General features: G+C 36.7%; 1 protein-coding gene across 1 annotated transcript; it reads left to right on the top strand.

Moving 5' to 3' along the window:
- The first annotated feature begins 2377 nt into the window (after nt 1-2377).
- On the top strand, nt 2378-11663 carry LOC127165246 (cytosolic phospholipase A2 gamma-like). Its single transcript, XM_051109643.1, has 15 exons — nt 2378-2506; nt 4437-4462; nt 4930-5041; nt 5121-5263; nt 5344-5545; nt 5635-5737; nt 5819-5959; nt 6229-6294; nt 6385-6444; nt 6762-6887; nt 8188-8328; nt 8826-8903; nt 8983-9137; nt 9575-9740; nt 11299-11663. Exons 2-15 carry the CDS (start codon nt 4437-4439, stop codon nt 11445-11447), a joined length of 1668 nt encoding a protein of 555 aa, XP_050965600.1. The 5' UTR covers nt 2378-2506; the 3' UTR covers nt 11448-11663.
- The last annotated feature ends 882 nt before the right edge of the window (nt 11664-12545 follow it).

Raw genomic sequence — 12545 nt, 5'->3', positions numbered from 1 at the left:
GGCTGAGTGTCTTGAGAACGTTGGGAAAGTGCCTGTTTCCCGCAGGAAAGAAAGGCACTACGGAGATCACAACCTGCCCAGAGGGGGGATATAAAGTGAATATCATTAGATATGGGACCTGAAGTGGGTCTCACGCTAAGGGAGACTACCAAATTCAGATCTTGGAGACAAACCTGTCTTCAGGGAAAACACCGCACCATAGAGAGTTATAGGTGGAATTACACACATGGGGCCACATAAGGAGCCACTACATATGGGGCACAAATCCAACCAAGAGTTAGTAAAGTAACCATACCTCGTGTGGGGTTTTTGCAGCGAGTTCCTCCACCGAACTCTGCCTCGTACTGAAACTTAGAAACGTAATCACCATTAGAAAAAGCGCTTAAGCAAGCAAGCAAGAACTTGCGTGTTTAAGACTCTAGCCAACACTGGTTCCATGCGCAAATTGTAAAATCTGGCAAGTATATAGGTGTAGCCCAACCTGCAGCTCTGTAGATGTCTGTTAACGAGGCCCCATTCGCAAGAGCTGCCAAGGCAGCGATGCCCCTGGTCGAGTGGGTTCTCACTCCCAGGCCGTACGGATCGCATCCACAAGACAGTGGGAGATCCTTTGTTTGGAGACAGCCTTCCCCTTCTGCTGTGCTCCATAACAGACAAAGAGCTGACCAGAACGTCTGAAGTGCTGAGAGCGTTCCAGGTAATGCGTGGGACACGGACCGGGCATAATAAGGTCAGGTTGGGGTCATCTTCCTGGGAAGAACTGCTTGCAGGGTCACTACCTGGTCTCTGAAGGGGGTGGTGGTTACCATGGGCACGTATTCAGGCCGGGTTCTCAGAACAACGTGAGAGTTTACCGGCCTGAATTCCAGGCACAAATGTTGATGGAGAGGGCTTGAAGACTTCCCGCTCTTAACAGAGGTGAGCGCAGTCGGGGAGGCCGTCTCCATGGAGAGGGCACAGAATCAACCGACTGAAGGGCTCAACAGATCTTACTGTAGGTCAGAAGGACCACAGACAGATCAAGAGGGGATATAGTGCTACCAGGGAGGGTTCACCTTCCGGGCACCTCTAACAAATCGTGCCCCACGATCTTCCGATCTTCTACCAAGTCACGGGTGGCTGTACACGGGCCTTGGTGTAGAAGCAGAAAGGTGCCTATCCAGGCCTCCTTGGAGGAGGGATAGCACAGATTCTGATGCCGCAGCTCCGTGGGTTCTACCCTTAGGAAGAACCGCTGCGCCATTTCCAGGACATGCCACCGCCTGGTGGAGGGGGCTCAGTCCTGTATAAGGTGCTTACCACTGCGGGTGGAAGGTTTCCGGAGGCTTCCTGGTCACGTCCAGGGACCATAGAAGGAAGTTCCAGAAATCTGAGCGCGGGTGCCAGATTGTGCCCTTCACCTGAGGAAGGAGGTTCCTTCTCAGGGGGATGTGTCAGGAAGGAAACGATGGTAGGAGCACGAGCTCCGAGAACCAAGTTCCGTTGGGCCGAACAGGGCTACCAAGAGAATATGTTTTGAGACCTTCCTGACATTGCACCGTGTCTGTGCAATAAGGCTCACTAGGGAATAAGCTGTACGGTCAACTGAGTGCCAATGGATCTGAACCGAGGGAGTCCTTGGTCAGGCCGTACTACCACTGGCAATGAGTGGATTCTGGTGAGGCAACAGATCTACCTGTGCCTGGCCAAATCGACTCCAAAACAGTCGGACCGTCTGAGAGTGGAGCCTCCACTCACCTCGGGGCGAACCTACCGCCCGGAAAGTAAGTGGCGCACAGAAGCCTGAGTCTGTGCTGGCTCTAGGGCAGAAGATGGCGGGTGAGTTGTGACATGCGAAAGTAGCATACACCGTCTTGACGGTCAGTGTCTGCCACAGTCGCTGTGTTGTCAGCGCCGACCAACACATGCTCGCCCTAACAGAGGCTGAAACCCCTTCAGGGCCCAAAGCATTGTCAACAACTCCAGGCAATTGAATGCCCAAACAGCCAAAGGGCTATTACTATTACAGTTTTTATTAATATTTTGAATGTTTTAGAAATTGTGCTTCTTTAGAAATGAAATATCCATTTTTAAATTATTATTATTTTATTTCAGTTTTGATTTGGTCTTTTGGTACATCCAGTTAAACTAAACTAAAGACATACAGTACATGGTACTTTTTGAACCATCTGAAATAGAATGAGCTATAGAAGAAATAGAAAATAAATATTTTATTTTATTTCAAGCAACAATATATATTTTAAGTTTTATTTACCTTTAACAACCCTGCGCCAGATTCACAAAAATCCCCTAATTAAGAAGGATTTCCTTACCTTTTCTATTCAACTTCTGCATTCATGGATGAAATCTGATTCTATCTATGCAAGCCTACCCTGTGCAACAATTCACAGCAAGTCACCACACAAGATTTTTTGGATGTTTTCTGTTTTTCCGCCTGATCTGTGAGAAAAGGGCAGCGGAGTTGTTGTTGGTGAATCTCATGACTTTACAAGACTAATCAAGAAAGGTGAGTATATTATTTAAAGCTTTTACAACAGGCAAGCTTAATGTTATTAAATTTATAGTGACACCAATAATGAATTTAACTCTAATTAAAACTTGGCCAATACCAAGAACCTCCAAAAAAGGCTATATACACAGTGGTTTAATAATTGACATTTGATATGGCTTGTGCAATTTTTCCTGAGTTTATCAAAAGACAGAGTTGGGGTTGGGGTCTCGAATACACGTGTCACGGACTTGAATGCATTTGTAGTCGGACTCGAGCCTTTCGGACTATAACCGAGTCCAGGCACAGTTGACTGAAATGGCACTGAACCGATGCATTATCACGAAAGTGATATTAAGTATTTGCACGAGTTTTGTGTCCAGTACTTGAAAGCTGATGTGTCAAAATATTTGATCTATGCATCAGATTTTAAAGCGTCAGCAGCGTAAACCTGCAGCCGTTTTAACATTTAATCTAAAAGCCGTATTAGTATCTATTTTCATGCTACTAGTACTTATTCTTTAGGTACTAGTATCTTTTGTAAAGTTACTACTGATTACTCAGATACTAGTATATATTCCAAAAGTGACTAGTATTTAGCTACACTCTTCATGTTAAGAAAAAAAAAAAAAAAAAAGAACTATTACTTTATTTTTAGTTACTAGTAACTTTTTAGATTTTACACCAGAGATATCCTGAACTTAATAGATACTAGTACTTTTTGAATTTGCATTTCTGCCCAGTATGGTCATCGTACGTTGAATATTAATGAACCAGCAATATATAGCAGAGAGATTAGATGGAAACAAGGAGACAGATGTACTTTTTTTGGAGGAAACCACATAGAAAAGATACAATCATTTGTACTCAAGCACTTAGAAAACATATTTTTGTCAGTTTTGTAGACACTGTAATTTCATAAACATAGTAGCCTAATGTGTTTGTTGGTCATCGGGTGACCTCTGGTGGCAGGATGGAGATAAGACACTATTTTTATTATTATTAATTTCCTCTTTTTCCTCCAGTAAAAACAATTAATATCATATCAGGGCTGTACGTTAGCTTTTGCATATAGTACTGGTGCTACAGACACTGAATGTTTTACATTAACGTTCTGTACAGAAATAGATTAAAATCCAAACCTAATGGTTTTCAGACAAACTTAAATTATTTTTCTAACATCTTTGCGGCAATAGTTTTTATGGGTCCAAAACCACCCTGAGTGTGCATGACTTTCTAATAATTCAATGGCCTGTCATCAATTATTCCTTACATAATATAATATATTGTAATGAATGTAACTATAAATGCATTCAAAAATAAAACATTTGAGTTGACTGTGACTTATGGAAAGTATCTGTAGGGCTTTTAAACACAGTTTTATACACATATCCCTCACAGCCTCATTTTCATCCAAGAAAAAAAAAAAAATCAAAATGCCCTCTCTAAGGTCTAATTTTTTGTCAAATAAAACCCAAAACGCACACAGTCACAGAGATAAGAGGTGAAATTTCTGCTCTTAAGGTCCCATTTACCAAGATACCTACTCTATTTATTGTATGGATAAATAAAGTCCCGCCTTATAATTTTTCACATTCTAAAACCCGTTTCATTCTGAAATTTGTCACAATACATAAGTCAGCCATAACTTCTGTTACATGACTTTAAGTTTGCTAAGCAGAGCAGGACACTAATTGAGATGGTGTGAAATCAAAAATCAAAATAGCAAGATCCAATAGAAGTTTGCTTTTTGATTTCAACTGACATTGTGTTTTTCTAGTTGTAAAGGTTAAAACAATCTTAAGATACTGACAAACAGTAGTGTTTCATTGGACTCGGACTTGACTTGGACTCGACTTAGGTGGACTCAAGCCCAACACTATCAAAAGACTTTCCCTAGCAGTTTTCAAATTATTTTAACTTTAATGTCAACTCTTGTGTTTTACAGATGAGTGCATCCAAACACCACGAAAGGTTTGTAACTGTGCTCAGATTCCTAATGATGGAAGCTGTGCACTTCTTTGTAAATAAATACTGAATGCTTGTTACAAACTGGAACATTCTGTGAACAAATTCAAAATGAACTTTAGAGTTAAATTCAAATCTAAAATCTAATATATATTTAATAGCACAAGGCCATGAATGGAGGGGTGTCTTTTTATTTAATGGATGATTAATTTAAAGAAATTAAATAAAGGATTTAAAAGGATTAGGGATAAAATATGCATGTAAAATTCAATTGTCAAAACTGCTTCTTGTCTCGTCACATTCAATTATGCATTACATGAATCATGTAAATGCCAGACCATGACTGGAGAGTACTGGATATTATTTGGTTTTCAACAAAAATGTAAACAATATTTAATGTTTATCTTACCTTGCACATCAATAAGTGATGTTAAATTCAGCACTGGTCTGTCTGTTTTGTGGCTATAATGCAGTGGTGAAGTGAGAATCGGACACTCTCTACACACGAATGAGTGGGAGTTCGCAGCCAAAAGGAGAGAAAATGTTTTTCAAAGCCTGCAGAAACTCGAGATACACTGCAGTCAGGTCGAACATCTTATACTTATACATTTATGAATTTATTCTACAAATGCATGTTTGCACATTCAGACTGTGTGCATTTCAGAATAAGGTGCCAAACATTGCATTACTGGGTTCTGGAGGAGGACAAAGAGCCATGGTGGGTTTGCTGGGATCCCTGGTTGAGCTCGATAAAGCGGGTCTTCTGGACTGCATCCTTTATCTGAGCGGAGTCTCTGGATCCACCTGGTACGAACCCTGAGAAACAACAAACACAGATTGAATTGGGTTGAATGTTAAAAATGACAGCAGTATGTTCTTCTTTGAAGGTGCATGGCCTCCTTATACCAAGAACCAGACTGGTCGACCAAGCTAGACACCGTGAAAGACAAAATCATCAAGAGACTCAGCGGTCCAGGAGTCAACTTGACAGATGCATTGGCCAAATTGAAGAAATATTACTATGGAAAAGACTTCTTCAGCTTGACTGATGTCTGGGCAGTGATGATCATCACAACGTACATGAAAGAAGTCTGTAAATAATTTGTGCATGATTTCCGGTAGTATTTGTAATAAACTGCTGGAACAGGTGCAATCATTAAAAAATGTTTTTCCTACAGATTGATGAACACACACTGACAGATCAGTGGAATCAACACAGCAAAGACCCGTTTCCCATCTACACAGTGAATGACAAGCAAAGCAAACAGGAGGCAGGAGTAGGTCTGTGTTTTTGCCTGAAAGAATTAAAGAGTTATTGTGCTTGCGTCAGCTGTTATATGGTGGTGTTTTTTATGTTTACAGACCCCTGGTTTGAGATCAGTCCATATGAAGCAGGTTATTCCCTCACTGGAGCGTTTGTGGGAACATCCAGCTTCGGCAGCCAGTTTGACAAAGGCTTAAAGAAAAAACAGCAGCCTGAAATGGACATGCTGTACCTGCAAGGTAACAAAGTCTGTCACATGAGAGTTTATTAATATTTGCAAAATCAACATACACTAAACAAAGTTAATGGGTGTTAATGTAAAAAAATCATTTAAAGCAGTTTTAACTGCACAGCAATATGCTGTTGAATATGCAATGAATTAAAGTACACATCATTTATGGTGAACTTTTGAAGGGGTCAAAGAATAATTTAATGCTTTAGATTGTTATATCACACTTTAAAATTGGTGTTTTGTTTCACTTGTTGTAAACAATTGTGTTTTCTGCAGGTCTGTGTGGCAGCGCTTTAGCTGGAGAAGATGAGCTCTTCAAATCCTTCTGGGAAAAAATAAAAGGTGCAGATGCATTTCAAGATTCAGTTCTGACTAAAGCCAACATTGATTTCATTATCATGAAACTCACAATTATTGATTCCCACCCCCCAGATTTCTTGAAAGGTTCAAAGCCAACCAACGAAATTAATATGTTTGAGGAAATGAAGGAAGGTAAAGTATTTCTTCACATTTCTGATTTTATTTATTGATACGTTCTATATTTTGTATCAACTGACCTACTAACATACTAACAAAGATGATGTAACAAATGTACTGCTCATGCACATGTGTGCATACACAAATAGATCAAATTAATTTTTAGCTTCAAATCAAAGCATCCTAAATGGCTTTTGGACAATGTTGTGTGTATGTTTGCATGTGGGAAACTCCTGATATCTGAACATGATGAATTTGTGGGTGGAAAGCACTTACATTCAGGACGTTTTGCAGTGTGTTCAGGTTTGTTCAATGTGTGTTTTCTTCAAAAGACCCAAAAGCCCCACCTGTAGAAAAGTGTTACCAGGTGCTCATGGATCTTGTGGACACAAATCTCTGTGTTTTAAATGGCAAAGATCCTTCTGATCTTCATCAATCCATCAGAACAAATCTGAATGGTAAGAGTGTGTTATAATTCATATGGTTATCACACTTATTGTCAATATTTCTTAAGGTTTCACTGCAAAAAATGCTTTTCTTACTAGATTTTTTGTCTTGTTTCCAGCCAAAATATCTAATAATTCTTAAATCAGGAAGGATTTTCTAGACAAGAAAAAAAAATCTTGTTTTCAGAAAAAAAAAAAGAAGTGAAAATTAAGTGAGTTTTTGCTTGAAACAAGCAAAATAATCTTATTTCAAACATAAAACAAGTCTACTTTTCTTACCCCATTGACAGATTATTTTACTTGTTTCAAGCAAAAACTAACTTAATTTTGACTTGTTTTTCTGAAAACAACACAATACTTTTTTACTTGTCTAGAAAATCCTTCTTGATTTAAAAAGTTTTAGATATCTGGGCTTAAAACAAGAAAAACATTTAAACATTTTCTGACTTAGCATTTTCATCTTGTTTTCTAGTATTAATAACTAAAAATTCTTGATGCATTTACTTGTCAAGTAAAATGACTTAACATAGGTCTTGTTTTCTAAAAAAATATATCAATTTTTTTTTTGTTTTTGCTTAAAAAAAAAAGCAAAAATAACTGCCAATGGGACAAAAAAAATAATCTTTTTTAGCCTTGGAATTAAGCTTGATTTTGCTTGATTTAAGCAAAATGTAACAGAATTTGAATATTTTTTTCAGAAAACAAGACGTGAGTGCACATTTTTTTTTTTTAAATTTTACTGGTTCAGTAAAAAAAAAAAAAAGAAAAGAAATCTACGTACTACTCCGTTTTCTTGTCAAACATCTTCCTTTAATCTGGAGTGATAAATAAAACAAACAAAAAAAGCAAATAAACAAAATATAAACGGATGCGGTAAAGAAAACTGCGCGACTCTAACAGGCGCGATTCTTAAAGAGCCAGTACACAATTTTATCATAGTACATATTTTCAATGTAAAATACAGAATATTTGTCTAAATTGTACACATTAAGTAAGTTTACAGATGCAAACTATCCAATCAAAGCTGACATGCACTACATAAAACATGGAAAAATTATGGAACCTAAGCAAAAATAGGCTCAAGACATAATATATAAGTCAATTTACTTGTCAAGAATTTTTAGATATTTACACTAGAAACAAAACAAAAATATATATATATATTTTTTTTGCAGAGTAGACAATCAAAAAAGTAACAGATGAAACTGCAAAACTGTAACATGCAAAACATCTGATTAAACAAGATCAATCAACATCAACTTGAATTATACGTTGCCAGATAAAAAAAAAAAAATGTTTCTCTCTTTCACAGAGCTTGCTGGAGGCAAAAGTCAACTGATTTTTTCAACACAAAAACTGAATCTTGCTGATAAAGAAGCTGCAAAACTGTATATTAAACAATACACTAAGGATGTATGTAATTATTTGAGTCAGTTCAGTTTGGGGCCTTTCGGTAGGTTGAACTGTATTTACAACGTATTTGATTTGCATATTGTCATTTTTAATGTGTAAACAGAGAAGTGCTTTACTCTAAGATTCAACAGAGATTTCAATTAGCAACAAAAAGGTTTTAACTGATGGCAACCAGTAAAAACCAGTGAAGTACAATTATGGCAGAAATCATTATCATGATTATTTTAAATTGACTGTTCACACATCATTTACTCACCTTCAAGTCGTTTCAAACCTGAGACTTTGGTTCATCTCCAGAACACAAATGAAGATAAAATTGAATGAAATTGGAGGTTTCTGTCCCTTTGTTTAAAGTCTGTTCACCTAACGATGCTCCAAAACTTTCAGAAAGAATTGTAACATAAATATGAATTAGATGGTTTAATTCGAGTTTTCTGATGAGATACAATCACTGTACAAGATGAATAGATTTAATTTTGGCTTTTCTTCACATTTGATTTCTTTCTCAACTGACACATTTTAGTATTTGTATTTCAGATCTTTTCTTGAGCATTTGTAAATGCATAGTTCTGTGGATCTGGGGCAGAAATTATAACTTCCTCCAGAAAATGACAGGTGAGAACAGACCTGCTATAGACATTCAGTAATGTGAATAATGTAATAAACAGACTCTTTTCATGCTGTGACCCTTCAGATGAATCTTTGCCTTCTACTCTTCTGGAAACTGAAACAAGAGACTATGAAGATGCAGGACTGTTACTCAACTCGCCCTACATCTCAGTACTGAGAAAAGAACGAAAGATTGATCTCATCATTTCCCTGGATTTCAGTGAAAGCGATCCTTTTGCGGTATAATGCATTTCCTCTAATAAAAGTTAGAGACATAAACAACCTAGAAATCATCATTCACTTTCCCTTATGTCATTCCAAACCTGTATTTCTCTCTCTGGTCAGTAGAAAACAACAGGAGATTTTTTTTTTAAATAACAATCTTGCTGCTTTAATCCTCATGACATTCATTGGACCACCGGGGTTCACGCTAACCTTAAAAAACACTTACAGATAATTACAAATGCTGTGTATCATTTAATTAGATAAACCTGTTTAAACAAACGTGCATACATTTCATTTGGACTGATATTCACCTATAATACCTGGAGAGAGCATCCGCTAGGATTCCCATTCAACTCAACCTTATGATTTCAGTGAATAACAACCTTAAATTTCAATCAAAATCTCTGTCGACCCTGTTCAATAATTAACGTTGTGCTGCTTTTCCACTGCAGACGGTGAGAGATACTGCCAAGATGTGCAAGAAACTAAACATCTCTTTCCCTGAAGTCAACATTCTCAGTGAAGACTTGGAGAAACCAAAAGACTTTTATGTATTCAAAGGCAAAAATGTTCCAACTGTGATTCACATCCCTCTGTTTAATGTGGTCAACTGTGGAGGCAAGTTAAGACTGTCTATTTGAATGAAACTGAAATGCATATATAATATACGTTTAAGCAGTGTTGGGAAGGTTACTTTGGAAATGTAAGAGGTTACAGATTACAAGTTACTTGATTTAAAATGTAATAAGTAGTGTAACTTTTCAATTACTTTATTAAAGTAATGTAACATTACTTTTAATTACTTTTTGATTACTTTTCTAAATTTCTAATATTTTCAACCGATTAATCATTTTGAAACATTTAAACCAAGCAGAGTGAACCTTACAGTAGCACTCAACACTGATTACTGTCAGACTTTCAAAATCCTTCATCACTTGAATTAAGATTATAATAAGTAAGGGATAATATACATCTTTATTTTGCGACAACAACTGGCTGAATGTACATTATCCCACTTATTACACAGCTGCTTGATAGATTATTTAGATGTTTTGTGTCAAAATTATTAGACACAAAACACTGATCTGAGCTGAAATATTTGAACACAAAGCTTCCATGAAGAAATCAGTTGCTAACAAATGGCAAGTTCAAACTAGACATTTTTGGGATACAGTGCAGTCATACCAGTTTTCTTACACAACATTTCACCACATAAATAATTAAGTAGTAGTACTAGTTTGTTAGTTATCTTATAATCCATTACAATGTACAAAAAAAAAAAAAAAAAAAAAAAAATGGCAGCAGCTGTGTTTGTATGAAACAATAGAGCAAGTCCACGATACCAGGATGACAGAATTAAGAAATTGTCCACATAATATTGAATTAAGCTTTAATATTTTATTAGTTAACCAAACGCAAAGTTTCCACCAAGAAAAATTATCAAGCACATAGCACTGACTTAAGTTGCCCCAAAAGAGTCTGAGCTGTGTAATAATTTAATTTAAAGCACAGCCACCACAAATTTAGACTTTTCTTTTTTTTTTTTTTTTTTTTACTTATATTTTTGGGCTTTTTATGCCTTTTATTGTGATAGGACAGTAGAGAGATGACAGGAAAGAGCTGGGAGGAGAGAGGGGAGCGGGATCGGCAAAGGACCTCGAGACGGGAATTGAACTCGGGTCACCGTGAGCGCAGTTGTGCTATATGTCATAACAAGAGTAGTTGTTATGACATATAGTTTAATAGCTATGATACTGGGTTTAAAATCAAATGTTTGCATATTTATGACAGAAAACACTAGCATCTAACAATGCCTTGGAAAAAACTATCTTAAAAAATAAAATTTATGCATAAACCAAAATAGGAAATAAAACAGTTATCGAATAAGCATGTGTCCTAAACTCCTGAAACACTGGTGTCTCATTTTAGAGCAGTTAATGCAATTTAAAAGAAGCCAATTAAATCTGTAAGTGGGGGTGGGTGTGTGAAAAAATTCAGATGTAATCCCCTTTGTAATCACTGGCATTTTTCAAAAGTAACTTATTTAATTACATATTTTTCTTAGTAACTGTAACTAATTACAATTACATTTATTTTGTAATTAAATTACGTAATTCTGTTACATGTAACTAGTTACTCCCCAACACTGCGTTTAAGTGTTTTACTGTTTCTTTAGACGACGTTGAGACCTGGAGGAACAAATATCGCACCTTTCAAGGTCCTTACAGCGCTGAGATGATCACTGATCTTTTGGAGGTGGCTGGAAAAAACATCTCAAACAACAGAGAGAAACTGAAGGAGCAGATTCGAGTGGTCGTTGGGTGAAAAGGACAGCTGATGAAAGTCTGAATATCAGTGGCGCGTTCTTACTGTTTATTTTAATGTTTATGTAAAATTATGTTCCAGTTACACTTAATGTTTACAGATTTTTCAGGTTAAATAACTGATGTTAAGCTGTTCTTTAGTCAACTTATTTTTGGACCATCAGTTAGACATGTTCCTTTATTTCACCAAAATGAGTGCTCAAAAAAAAAAAAAAAAAAAAAAGTATATCTAAGGGAGTTGTTGAATTTGAATTAATTATTTGTTTATTCAGACAGATTTGCAGACACAACACAGTTTTGCCTCAGTTCCAATGAATTAAAGTCTTCTATAAAAATACGGTTTTGTCCTTGTCATTTGATTTCAAAAGCACAAGTGCTCACTGTTAATCAATTTTATTATTAATCATTTCTCAAAATAAAACTCTTTAATCTGAATCAGCCAGGGAATACTTTGAACTTAAATCTCAAAAGTACAACATAATAACATGTGCTGTAGATATATGACGCTATGATGATCATCATAGACGATTTCGTTGGGTTATTGATTGATTGATTGACTACATACTATGCCATGTGTGATGTTGTGATATAAACATACCTCGCATGCCGGGATTGTCATCTTTACATCTGATGTTTGGTATCTTCACTTGCTTTCTGCTCAGTGTGGACAACACGAGTCTCTTAAGTAGCTGCAGCCCTCAAACTCCATGATGTAAGCAGACACACGTGTTTCTGTAGCCATATTTGCAACGCCTCCGGGCAGCTTTTTCGGGTAAAATGCACGTTTTTTTGGCGGGGTTTCCCTGGTAAAGTTCGCATTCCAGGGGATAAATATAACATTACTGGGGTCGCTTAGTGTTCAAGCTGCCCAATTCCGCAGGAAAACCACGGACTTAGCAACACTGTTCTAACGGCAGCTGCAGTGACGCAATGAGTTTACCGACTAGCGATTGGCTCTTTCATTTAGTAGGTGGGACATATATTTATGTTCATATACATTTATTGTTCAGATTAACAAATTGATATATATCAACATTTTTACGTTTCCATTTCAAAATTAATTTGTCATGAATACTGATACTATATTATTTATTTGTTT

This window comes from Labeo rohita, chromosome 5, assembly GCF_022985175.1.
Source record: "Labeo rohita strain BAU-BD-2019 chromosome 5, IGBB_LRoh.1.0, whole genome shotgun sequence".
Taxonomy (NCBI): Eukaryota; Metazoa; Chordata; class Actinopteri; order Cypriniformes; family Cyprinidae; genus Labeo; species Labeo rohita.
Note: the sequence above shows the minus strand (reverse complement) of the source record. Positions and strands in the feature narration are given on the sequence as shown.

Coding starts and splice junctions, on each gene's coding strand:
- LOC127165246 (XM_051109643.1), top strand. CDS start 4,437: ATGAGTGCATCCAAACACCACGAAAG. Junction 6,445..6,761: donor GTTTGAGGAAATGAAGGAAG/GTAAAGTATTTC, acceptor TTTCTTCAAAAG/ACCCAAAAGCCCCACCTGTA. Junction 9,741..11,298: donor TAATGTGGTCAACTGTGGAG/GCAAGTTAAGAC, acceptor CTGTTTCTTTAG/ACGACGTTGAGACCTGGAGG.